Source organism: Ascaphus truei, chromosome 11 (assembly GCF_040206685.1).
Source record: "Ascaphus truei isolate aAscTru1 chromosome 11, aAscTru1.hap1, whole genome shotgun sequence".
In the NCBI taxonomy this organism is placed as follows: domain Eukaryota; kingdom Metazoa; phylum Chordata; class Amphibia; order Anura; family Ascaphidae; genus Ascaphus; species Ascaphus truei.
In genome coordinates this window covers 26,806,479-26,819,280 of record NC_134493.1, presented here as the reverse complement: position 1 = coordinate 26,819,280, position 12,802 = coordinate 26,806,479, and the positions used below count along the sequence as shown (strand labels likewise).

The 12,802-nt window shown below is 42.3% G+C and overlaps 1 protein-coding gene across 2 annotated transcripts in view; it reads left to right on the top strand.

Annotated features, from left to right (window-relative positions):
* The window catches only part of LOC142463092 (uncharacterized), a 291,163-nt gene that overhangs the window by 140,176 nt on the left and 138,185 nt on the right, over positions 1-12,802 (top strand). For both annotated transcript variants that reach the window (XR_012787370.1, XM_075565366.1), the window contains exons 29-33: positions 1,593-1,804; positions 4,885-5,073; positions 5,838-5,977; positions 8,271-8,433; positions 9,043-9,129. Coding sequence is in view for 1 of the 2 variants with exons in the window: in XM_075565366.1 (XP_075421481.1) it covers positions 1,593-1,804; positions 4,885-5,073; positions 5,838-5,977; positions 8,271-8,433; positions 9,043-9,129 (791 nt within the window). In the remaining variant the exon portion in view is untranslated. The remainder of the gene's footprint in view (positions 1-1,592; positions 1,805-4,884; positions 5,074-5,837; positions 5,978-8,270; positions 8,434-9,042; positions 9,130-12,802) is intronic.

Genomic DNA, 12,802 nt, shown 5'->3' with positions numbered 1-12,802 from the left:
AACTAGCAAGTACTAGGTCAGCCGTGGCCTACTCTGTCCTCAAGGGCCACCTATGGTCTGGTTTTCAGGATATCCCTGCTTCAGCACAGGTGGCTCAATCAGTGGGACAGTCATTATGACTGAGCCACCTGAGCTGAAGCAGGGATATCCTGAAAACCAGACTGTATGGTGGCCCTTAAGGACTGGCATTGACTTCCCCTGTACTAGGTCATATTGATTAACTTGACTAAAGTAATCCGGGCTACTTATCCTATGCTGACATGTTTACACGCCTCAAGAATAGATCATTCACCTGGCACATTGCCACAATACAGTGTAATCCACATTGCAAACACGGTTTCAAGCAGTTAGGCAGAAATGTCTTCTCCTAGAGTGTGATAAAGTCTTCATCAGGACTGTCAGTCGCACATACTGTAATATTCGTACAGAATTGTCAAAATCAACATTCTATCTCTTAATACTTCTTATCCTTTGTGCTAGATTTACTAAGCTTCAATAATGATATCACTGTGTGTTAATGGTTCAAAAAATGACTTGTTTTTACTGCCGTATTTTGTACGAAAGGTTGAATGCTTAGATTATGCAGCAATAACTATTTTATTGCAGCGATAAGTGTGGGTTTAATGTAATGCTAGGATCACTAATTGGCATACAAATGAGTAGCAACACCTAATTACATATACATAAGCATTTAATTTAACGACTGTATCACAAATGTGCCCGCATATGTATGCTAATTACCTACTCATATCCTACTCACTAAACTCAGATATTGGGCTCCTGTCATAAAATACCGCCAGTTTGTATCACCTCCCCCAGGCCGGCGTTAGGATGAACTTGCCTAAGTATATAAGGGCCACTATAGACATAGGCAAGTTGAGACTAGCCACTCAAGAAGCATATTATCTGTATGTGTACATTTGAATCCCGTTGGAACTCAAGTGGCCAGCATGTCATGAGTTCTTGGTCACTTCGGCTACCAGACTTAACATTTGCACATATAGATATTATGCTCATTGTTTTATTTGCAGGGTGTCTATGCTGTATGTTAACCCCTTTGGTGTCTGGAAGTATTCATTTCTAATGCTTTGATAGCTTTAGGCATAGCAGGGGTTTTCTGCCATACAGTATTGTAAAAAGTCCTATTACAGGGGTGTCCAACTCCAGTCCTTAAGGGCTCCCAACAGGTCAGGTTTTCAGGATATCCCTGCTTCAGTACAGGTGGCTCAGTCAAAGACTGAACTACTGAATGAGCCACCTGTGTTGAAGCTGGAACTGATTGAGCCCCCTGTGCTGAATCTGGGACTGATTTAGCCACCTGTGCTGAAGCAGGGATATTCTAAAAACCTGACCTGTTGGTGGCCCTTGAAGACTGGAGTTGTCCACCCCTGACCTACAGTATGTCAAAGGTTAGTGAATTTCCTCCTAGATTGCTGAAGCGAGCCACAATCCCCCTCTAGCGTTCTCACTGATCACATTTGACTCACCTCCTTGCACTCACTGCAAATCTGCTGCTACAATGAACCTCCAATGTGTAATTATCATTGAGCGCAGTAACCTAACACCTATTTATTACCCTTGTTTCTTCTCAGGGGCTTATACTATGGATACACCCTGGCTATATCTTTACTCAGCCCTCAAACTCCATCAACCCCATCGCTATGCTTCCCAGGCCACACTGGAGCTGAGTGCCGGGAAAGCTCTGTCCATCAAGAACCTGGTGATGGAAATGTTCTATAAAGACAAAGGAAGTGAGAAAGAGGGGAGAATTCATATACACACACCTACGGTTACATACCTAAGAGTCAGTCCCCGTTTAAGTTTATGTTTTATTCTATGAGTTTGATTTGATGTCCATATACTGAATAGACAGGCAATACATGTGTAATGTAAAGAAAAATCAATAATGATACATGGAATGCTGTAAGAATTATGCGTGAAGAATCTGCTATTTCGCTTGTTTGGTAGGGTGACCACACATGTATACTTTTTCATTTTAATCTTAAGTATGTGTTCATATATTGAGTGAAGAGAAAACGTTCATAGCACGCTATAAGTGAACCGTGTTTGAATATGTCAGATTTCATTATTTAAATAGTGTTAGTGAAAAAGTGATGGAGGAATAGGATATTATTGTTAAATTATTAGTCGGAAATCCTAAAATGAGAGAGAACAAAATAGTGTTCAAAAAGAAAATAAACAAATAATAAAAAAATATATATATATATACAGTGGTTGACAAATCACCACAAAATCTACTCGCCACACAAACAAATCTACTCGCCACCTAGTACCACACGTGTGCTGCTTGGGCCAATAGGAGCTCGCCACGATGTTAAATCCACTCGCCCAGGGCGTGCAAATGTATAGGTTTGTCGAACACTGTATATATATATATATATATATATATATATATGCAAATACAACTGTATGCTCATCTGCATGTCTTATACAGGTCTGCAACCCCGCAGACCTGCCTAAGACATGCAGATGAGCATACAGTTGTATTTGCATATTTGCTTTCCTGTGGAGGGTTTTTGTCACTTTTTTTACTCACCATAACTTAACTCAGTATTATGGTATATATATATATTATTTTTTTTAATAGAAAAGTATATCTACTCCAGGTTCTTCCAGATTACAAAGAGTCTACTTCTGATGTTAGCGTTCGGTCTACTGTAGCTGCTCATCAAACTGCGTTCATATACTGTATGTTCACTGAAATGATGGCAAGCCAGTCTTTCCACATATACTGTATTAATGCAGTGTATACTTCAGCTCAATAGATTGAAACTCCTGTCATTTTATGCATTATGTTCTTGCGATGAGCTAAAGACGAGAATCATGCAAAGTGATGCTGCAGTGAGAATAATTCATTTGTATATGAAATATACTTTTGCACAGACCTCAAGTAAAAATCCACCAGTCTCTCTTGTATTGTTTTTTATAAAGCCCCTAATTCCTAATAAAATGATAATTAAATTAACGGAAATGCTATTAAGGACAAACTTACTGGCATAGTCCCTAGTTAGGCAGTGGTAATGAATTTGTTCCCCAGTGAAACATATTGCTATGCTATTCTTTTACATGCATATCCTTCATGCAAACGACACAAGTATAGTATTGTCTCAAGATCAGACAATTTGACTATTTTACGGCAGAAAAGGGCCTGCCATTAAACAAACAATTCCACTATCCACAGCTCAGAGCGTTCCACACCCAGACCAGCCCGCCCACTCTCATTACACAATTGGAGCGACTCTGCCTGAAAGTAGAGGGCCCACAAAGACGGACATCTCCACTATACCCGGGCCTTGCCCTCCCAGAGGATGAGCCCCATAACCACCTGAAATACATACTGTAGCGCAGTGGGAGGCAGACCTGAGCAGGGAGCTTCAAGCAGATGACTGGTCCGATATACAGTATTTGAAGCAGAGGCTCAATATGCACCTCTATTAAAGCAGCAGACCAAGCAATATTCTACACGTGTGTGTTTTTTTAAATACATCAGTTCTGTATTATGAGAAAATGCTTGTAACATTTTTTTTAAACCACTCTGAAAGACATTTTTAATGTATTATCATGTAACAAGCATTTTTTGTTTCTATAGCAACCATTTACAAAGTCACGTCCCCTTCCACTTCTGAAACAGGCTCCGGCACACCCCCTTATGAGCCCTGCCCTCTCTCTAGCAGTGCACCAATTGTTTCTAGTGACTGCCTGGTCACATGATCTTCCCCAGAGAACTTTGCATCTTTGGTCCTCTTCTGCTGCAACTTAGCTAATTACGTATCATTGTGTGGATTGTATTGATGCATGTACAGTATTAAAGGGAAAAAATAAATAACATGTAAAAAAACAAAAAACGTCAGCTTGGACGGCAGCTTTAAAGGGAACGCCTATAAAGTACTGCGATGGTACTCATCCCTCTGACCATTTCTAAATGTTGCCCTAGCTACTCCGCACTGTGCCCTGAGAGCTGCAGAGAGAATGCATCCTTCTTACACATGTGGTGGCCCTGCCCTATAGTTTTGGGCCTTTGTAATCGGGTCAATGTCAGATCTTAGGTACTGACCTACCAATGGACCCCTGGGCGTTCCTTGTGAACAGGTGCCTACAAGAGCTGTCCAGAGCTGAAAACAAGCTGTTCCCACACATGAACACGGCTACCAGGCGCGCGATGCCCGCTCTCTGGAAACGGGGGGAGACTGCCACCCATAACTAATATCAAACAAACAATATGGTTCATATGTCAAATGGAGAAAATGACCGGCTATTTTAATGTCCCCTGCGGCCGGCGTAAAGTTCCAGAGGGTCCTGCAACCCTGGCTCAATCACGCCGACGGGCGTACAGTACCTTGAATCGAAACACGATAGTCCTTGGATTTCCCCAGCTGGGCCGAACTCTGAGGCCGCACCAAGTGGCATTACTGTCATCAAATAAACTGTATTCTCGCTGTATGCATCTGTACCCACGTCATATTGGTGCCCGGTCTCCCCCCCTCCTTTTCTTTTGTAATTCCCTTTTTTGAAGCTGAATATATATATATTTATTTATAGAAGATACTTACATAACAATTAAGTTGAATATATATATATACAGTATATATATATATTTATTTATAGAAGATTACCTGCATTCCATGGTTATACATCGGAGACATGTAGTCATATTAAGCCTGAGGAACAAAGGCTTGAAGCCATTACTGAAAATTCAAGGTGTGTTTAACGCAGAGTATTTATTTCTTGTGCTTTCAATAAATTACTACCGTCAGCATTTTATGATGTATTATTAAAAAATTGTTAGTATTTTATGTTTCAAATCCATGCAGCGCCTCGAGTAAATCTGAACAGAGGGGGTTTTTATTTTTATTTTATGTTTAGGCGTCCACGGTGAATGTTGTTGGCGGAAATGCTTTGAGAAGTTACAGCGAAGTGCTGTCCCTGTGGAGTCAGGTGTTTAAGAATGAAATTCACCTAGAGAACAATGAGAAAACCAAGACGCTTTGCTTCAAGATCAAGAGTGCAAAGCAGGAGTTTAATGTGACCGCTGACTACAGGCGCCTGGAATCGGTGGGTATTCGGGATTGCGTTATTGATGTTCAATAGTAAACACAAGCAGGTATATTTCATTATGAAAGGGGGGTGTTTGGAAGGGGCCGCCATATCTGCTATTCCTATCAGCCATTAAAGCAGGGGTCTTCAACGGAGCCACTGATTGAACCACCTTTGCTGAAGCAGGGATATCCTTAAAACCTGACCTGTTTGTGGCCCTTGAGGACTGGTGTGGCCCACCCCTGCCGTAAAGTGTCAATACTGTTCAAAGAGCATACTTGCAAGACAAATAGTAAAAGCATGCATAACTAATCTCAGTGATATTGCATTAATATAGAGAGATTTGACTGAATGTAGCTCAATCCATAATACAATAATTCAGGAGTAGCAAGCAACATTGTTCCCACCTTCCTATTGTAGTTAAATAGCACAAGCAAAACGGTACCAATCTCTCACATATTCTTCCATTGTAGCTTTGCCCTGAATAACTGCTTTGTTTTTTTTTCTCCATAATGTGAACAATTGCCTGGAAAGGGATAGATGTTAAAGTGGATAAGCAAAAAGTGATGCACGGTGTGCTCATTTGCATGTCATTACCCAGAATCCTTGGCTGCAGTAGAAGCACTGCCTGGTGTGTGTGATTATGGGGTACGGCAGGCTTGTGGAACCGTCTGAGATGTGAATATGCTCATATGGGCTCTTTCTCATGTTGTACTCTGCATGGTGGAGGGTTTGCGTCACTTTTTTACTTTCCATAACTTATTTGTGTACCTGGTTTGTAGCCTAAGAAGTCACATTTCTCAGTGAAGACAGTGTGGACAGACCAGAAGAGAGACCCTCTGGTTTTTCAGCTGGATGGACAGATAGAAGAGTTGAAAAAAGAGAAGATGCTATATCAGAAGCAAGGAGTCATTCATTTCAGGTCTTGTATATCCATAATTACTGCTACTTCAGTTCCAAAAAATTAAGAATTCTTGAATATTCCATTTTTAAATATATTTTAATTAATTTCTGAATATTCTCCAAATTAGTTTTAAACTTCTGAATATTCTCTCATTTTCAATTCCTCCCACCCAGCCCCCGCCCCCCAATTTTTTTCTTGGGAATTTTCAATTATTTACCTATTTTCAAATCTATTTTTTTTTTATATACATTTTTTAATATTCTTCAGTTTACTACTTTTTTGGACACATTCAAATATTTCAATTTTGCTAGGGGTGAGTTTTTTTTTCGAAAGCCAACAGCTTCCCGGCTTTTTCAAAAGCGCACAAAAAGTAATATTTCCGGCAAATAATTCTCCCATCTTGTTAAAGTTTCCAAACTGTGGTGGAATTCACTAAAATCTTACTCAACCTCGGCATTATTGCAAACATTTTTCTAGGTGCAAAATTGAAACCAAGACATTTTTTTGCACCATTTAATTCTGTAGAAGCTTTGCCAACTCCCCTTTTGCAACCGTTTCACTTTGAATCTTTGCATCCAAAAAATAACATTTCCTTAAACCTAAAACTTAAAGCAGCAGTCCAAGATGCTGTTTTGTATCCCCCCCCCCCTAATTAATGTGTGCATTAACACAATCCACACACGGATAAGTAATTAGCTATGTTGCCGATCGGTCCGTTTTCCTGTGATTGGTCGGCGAAGATTCGGCTCGGGGTTCACTAAATGACTGCAGAGAAGTATTTCCTCTGAGTATGATTACTGAGTAGGAGTATGATTTACAAAGTCACACTGCAGTCAGTGTGACTTTGTAAATGGTTGCTATAGAAACAAAAAAGGCTTGTTACATTATAATACATAAAAATGTCATTCAGAGTTTTAAAAAAAAATGCTACAAGTATTTTCTTATAGTACAGAACTGATTTAATTAAAAAATAAATAAATGCCCCGCTCCCTATCTCCTCTTTCTTACTACGTAAAAAAAATGCTGAATGGTGCTCTAGAACATTGATCAAGGCAATAGCAAGTCCATGAATATATTCTTCAACTGTAAAGATCCTAGGAGTATCAAGGAAAATAATAGACCAAAAATCACATATAGATCACACCTACTTCCACTATAACACGATGGCCTGGATGGAGTTCCACTAAGATAAGTAACAACTCCCACTAGCTAGTGTCCAGTCAGATTTATCGCTGTGGAACAGTAAAAAGGTGTATAAGAGTAGTATTACTCACATATTGATGGTCTCCATGATTATCCTCCTCTGGTGTGTGCATCCGGTTTTCCAAGGGTGACAGCAAGGCAGTGTAGGAAGGTTGGAGCACAACTGGGCACAGAAAAAGAAGAACAAACTGCGAGAGAGTGTGTGTCCCATAGAAATATTTAATGGATCAAACCATGAAAATACAGTGAGCCCACAGGCCCCCACCAACGCGTTTCGAGCGGAACGCTCTTTATCAAGGTGTTCATGGTTTGATCCATTAAATATTTCTATGGGACACACACTCTCTCGCAGTTTGTTCTTCTTTTTCTGTGCCCAGTTGTGCTCCAACCTTCCTATACTGCCTTACTTTCTTACTAGCCTATGCTCCCCTCCTTCAGGGAAGCCCCACCTTTTGGGCATTTATTCTTTCCCCCTATCCTACAAAAGTTGAAAAATGTTCTGTATTGGGATGTAAACATTGTTATATGTATGTACCTGTGTAACCACCCAATAAAAAATATTTGGAAAAAATAAAAATAAATAAATAAATGGAAAAAAAAACAGATGTAGGATATTGCATGGTCTGCAGCTTTAAAACTAGTCATACCATTTGAAAATAAAGTTAGTGAAAAAAAAAGTTAGTTACTTAAAGTTTTAAAACGTGTCATGCAAATTATAACATGTCTTTAGCCAGGCATTTAACAAGATGAAAAATAAGGGCGTTAACCCTTGCCATTCGGTCTGGTGCTCCTGGGGCCCCATGACACATAGCGATGTCACAGGCTTTCTGTTCGTTGTCTAATGGAGATCGTGTTCTCTGACAGTATACTGCACAGTACACGGGAAATTTTACAGACACAGTTCCTGCCCAGATGAGCTTACAATCTATGTTTTTGGTGCCTCCGGCACAGGAAAATATAGTGACTTGCCCAAGGTCTCAAGAAACTGACACCAGGAATTGAACCAGGGTCCTCTACTTCAAATTCAGTGTCATTACTTCCAGAGTCAGTGTCTTTACTCACTGACATATATATATATATATATATTATTCTTTTCTTTCCCCCACAGACATCCCTTTAAATTGCCTGTCCCCCAGAGCTTTCGTCTCCAGGAAACTTTTACCGTGGATAAAAAGAAGAGGCATTACATGCTGGAAACCAAGCTGTTGCTCGATGGGATGGAAGAATCCGTTCAGACGGTGGTCTTTGGGTACCAAACAGAGAATCCCTATGTGAGTAGGCAGCATGGAACAAGCAGATGCCATCACAAAACACCCAGACAGGCATACCCCGGTTTAAGCATACTCACTTTAAGTACACTCGCGAGTAAGACATATTTTCAATAGCCCCATACCCCTGCGTCTGTACACTCGCTTCGTGAGTACGGACCCTTATTCTGCCCTACAGACCGCCATAGTAGTGACACGCTGATTCCCCTCGCCCAATAGGCAAATGGAAGCTCGCGCATGCGCCTGACAGTACGTCCTGAACTGCAATACAGGCTCCCAACCTGCACCGAAGCATCGATAAGTGGGAAAAGGTAGTGCTTCCCTTTAAGTACATTGTCACTTTACCTACATGCTCTGGACCCATTGCGTACGTTAATGCGGGGTATGCCTGTACTCACTATAAATTCTTTGGGACAGGAATTTCCTCTTGTAATGATACTGTATGTGGAGCATGTATCCCTGTATTGATATTGGATACTTCTATACAAGCTTTGTTTGCATTTCAGGTAGACACGTATTGAGAACATACAGTAGATGCCTAGTGATACAGGAATACATGTCAAATACCCCGAACAAAGCATGACATACATTTGTTTTTTCATTCTCTTCCAGGTTTGTGCTGGTCTGTCCCATCCCTACAAGCACCACGTTTTCCCCAGCAACATTGAAATTTGTGCCTCAACTAAAAGACATGTGTCAGTAAGTGCTGCTGTTCTGGGGAAAGGGTTACTTTGTATAACTGAAGTAAAGAGGCACAATGCCCCTAAAGAAGTAGTAAAGCTCTACTTACTAAAAGTCTTGCAAAAAGGTATTCATTTATTCAGGAACAATGAAGACAGCGACGCTTCAGGTCCAGTACAGACCTTTCATCAGGCCCCCATCAGTTGTACTTTGTGTGTTGGCCACAAGTGTAGTTTTTTCTCCCCAATTGAGATGAGAACTTCAGTATTAGGTGACACTTTATTTATTTTGGACTAACAACCCCCATATCAGCATTAAGTCATTTTGTTTTAGTCTCAGTGTCTTATCATTCTGAGTTATTGTGTGTCTGTGTAGGATCTCCCTTCTTCGTGGTGTGTTATTGTGTGTCTGTGTAGTATCTCCCTTCTTCATGGTGGGTCATTGTGTGTCTGTGTAGTATCTCCCTTCTTCATGGTGTGTTATTGTGTGTCTGCATAGTATCTCCCTTCTTCATGGTGTGTTATTGTGTGTCTGTGTAATATCTCCCTTCTTCATGGTGTGTTATTGTGTGTCTGTGTAGTATCTCCCTTCTTCGTGGTGTGTTATTGTGTATCTGTGTAGTATCTCCCTTCTTCATGGTGTGTTATTGTGTGTCTGTGTAGTATCTCCCTTCTTCATGGTGTGTTATTGTATGTAGTATCTCCCTTCTTCATGGTGTGTTATTGTGTGTCTGTGTAGTATCTCCCTTCTTCATGGTGTGTTATTGTGTGTCTGTGTGGGCTCGTTCTGGTTGGAAGTTTTTGACTGGGTTCACCAATGTAGCATTCTTGGTCACTGTGACAGGGTGAATGAACGTCACCAGCCATAGACCTGGCAAGCCTATGTTTAGGCTTGCAGTACAGCAGTGACGAGGTTAAGTTTCAGGTGAGAAGGTCTGCTTAATTAGTCTGACCCCAGCTGCATAATCAAGGTGTTTTAAAACCCCCAGGCTGTACACACAGAGAGGCTAGCTGGTCAGGAGACAGGACTGAAGTACTGACGAGATTATTCCTATAAGGTCTGTTTGCAAAGTACATGTTTTATGAACTGTCTGTCTGTCATGCTGTTTTATGCTGAAGAGAAGCTGCCTTGTTTTCTATGCTGAAGAGAAGCTATTTTGTTTTTGTCTGCTGAAGAGAAGCTATTTTGTTTTTGTCTGCTGAAGAGAAGCTATTTTGTTTTGTGTGCTGTATGTTTTTAAGGCTCAATAAAGAAGTCTTATCAAGAGAACCCGCGTGTGTGGTTGCATGTACCCGCGTGTGTGGTTGCATGACAAAAAGTACTGGTTGCAGAAATCTGGGTCTCAAGGTGACCATTCTAGTAGCCAGAAGTCACAAGTGATGGCTGGGGATGGCCATAGGGAGGGGGATATGGGTCCTGGAGATTTACCAGACCTATACCGCCCTGATTTTCGCCAGAGGCAAAGGGAAGACCCAGTCCTTGCTAGACAGTATGATAAGGTGGTAGAAATTGATGAGCAGATATTGAATGCACAGTGGGTGATAGTATTCCCCCATTTTGAATTATCAAATGATATCCTGTATAGGGTGAATAGGCAGACACAAACAGGGGAGGTCACCAGACAGATATTGGTTCCCGAGGCGTTTGTTAAATCTGTGTTCACTCTAGCCCATACTGTCCCTTGGGGTGACGGCCGAGGCGACGGTCCTGCTGAAGGAACAATCCATCTGTGGACAGTCCACATGCCGGTGGCCTTGTTCTCCGCAGGCGGAACATGGAGAGGGTTCCCTCGCAGGAGGGTGCCGCTGATAGCGCTCCGCTGGACCGGATACTGGAGACCAGGCATCAGGTGGGTCCTGTGGGCGACGTCCTCGGAATTTCCTCTCATTTGGCGACAAGCCGACATCAGGAAGGGGATGAGGGTCTCGGCGGTGCCCGGCGTTTTGACTTCTTCCTTGTTGGATTGACTGCTCCTTTCGTGGCACTTGGTGGTTGTGTATGGAGGGGCCGTAGTTTCCCCGTTGTTCCGATCTCCCTCTTTGGGAGTGCTGGTGAAGTTGGATCCACCGGGCCCAGGGCACTCGCCTGATCCTCGGCCCCAAGGAAGTTCTCAACGAGTCGGACCGCCAAAGCTAGGGTTTCAGCAGCATGGCGTTTTACCCACGAGTGTGCGGAAGGGGGTATTGTCTGTAGGAATTGTTCCAAAACAACTTGCTCAAGAATTGTCTCCTTAGTGCGCTCCTCGGGTTGTATCCAGCGAGTACACAAGTCCAATAACCGCTGAGCGAGGACCCGGGGTCTCATCTTAGCGGTATACTTCAGGTTCCGGATCTGCTGCCGGTAGGTTTCTGGAGTCAGACCTAAGCGATCCAGTATGGCGGCTTTTACTTGTTGGTAGTCCATTGCCTGATCTGCTGGGAGGCCCTGATATGAGGCCTGGGCTTCTCCTATGAGGAGCGGGGCCAAAGCAGTTGCCCAGTGATCTGCAGACCATCCCTGAGCTTCGGCAACCCTTTCAAACATGAGTAAAAAAGCCTCTGGATCCTCGTTCTGAGCCATTTTCCTCAGGAGGACCGGGGGTTTGTTCACAAGTTCTGGACTGGCAGACCCCTGGAATTGGGTCAGCAGCTTGGCCATCTGCTCATCCTGTGCTGCCTGCTGTTGGGTTAGGAGCTGGGTTTGCTGCTGCAATAGTCTTTCATCTCTCTCTGCTTGTAGTTGGGCCTGCTCCTGCATTAACTGTCCCTGCTGTTTGGTCTGTTCCTGCATTACCAGTCCCTGCTGTCTTGTCTGCTCGCACAGAAACTCTTTTAAAAATTCTTCCATTTATCTCATTTGTGTGTGTGTGTGTGGCCCTTCAACTGCAGGGGTCTCTCAAAATCCCGGCACTTCTGACACCATATGTTGCAGGGTACATGCAACCACACACGCGGGTTCTCTTGATAAGACTTCTTAATTGAGCCTTAAAAACATACAGCACACAAAACAAAATAGCTTCTCTTCAGCAGACAAAAACAAAATAGCTTCTCTTTAGCATAGAAAACAAGGCAGCTTCTCTTCAGCATGCAAAAACAAAATAGCTTCTTTTTAGCATAGAAAACAAGGCAGCTTCTCTTCAGCATGCAGGACACAGACAATTCATCACACATGTACTTTGAAAAACAGACCTTATAGCAGTAATCTCTTCAGTATTTCAGTCCTGTCTCCTGACCAGCTAGCCTGCATGTGTGTACAGCCTGGGGGTTTTAAAACACCTTGATTATGCAGCTAGGGTCAGACTAATTAAGCAGCCCTTCTCAACTGAAACTTAACCTCATCACTGCTGCACTGCAAGTCTAAACATAGGTTTGCCAGGTATATGGCTGGTGACGTTCATTCACCCTGTCACACTATTTGACAGATTTTTTGTGTTAAAGCTCTTGACGCACACAGAGTAATATATTAAGTCACTTTGGGCCCCACATGCTAAGCACACTGTGAAGCACCCTAAGGCAGATTGAAGTTCATAGGTCATAAAATGCCTCCATGGCGCAGCACCACTTAATAAATGTGTCCCTTTGTGTCTGTGCATCAGATTGTAACTTTGTTACCAAACATTTATTGTGTCTATAAAGTCTCCTACATAGTATGTTCCGAACACTCTGCTTTGCAATGCGCAGCGGACCCTCTGCCAACCAAAGGTTTAAGAATA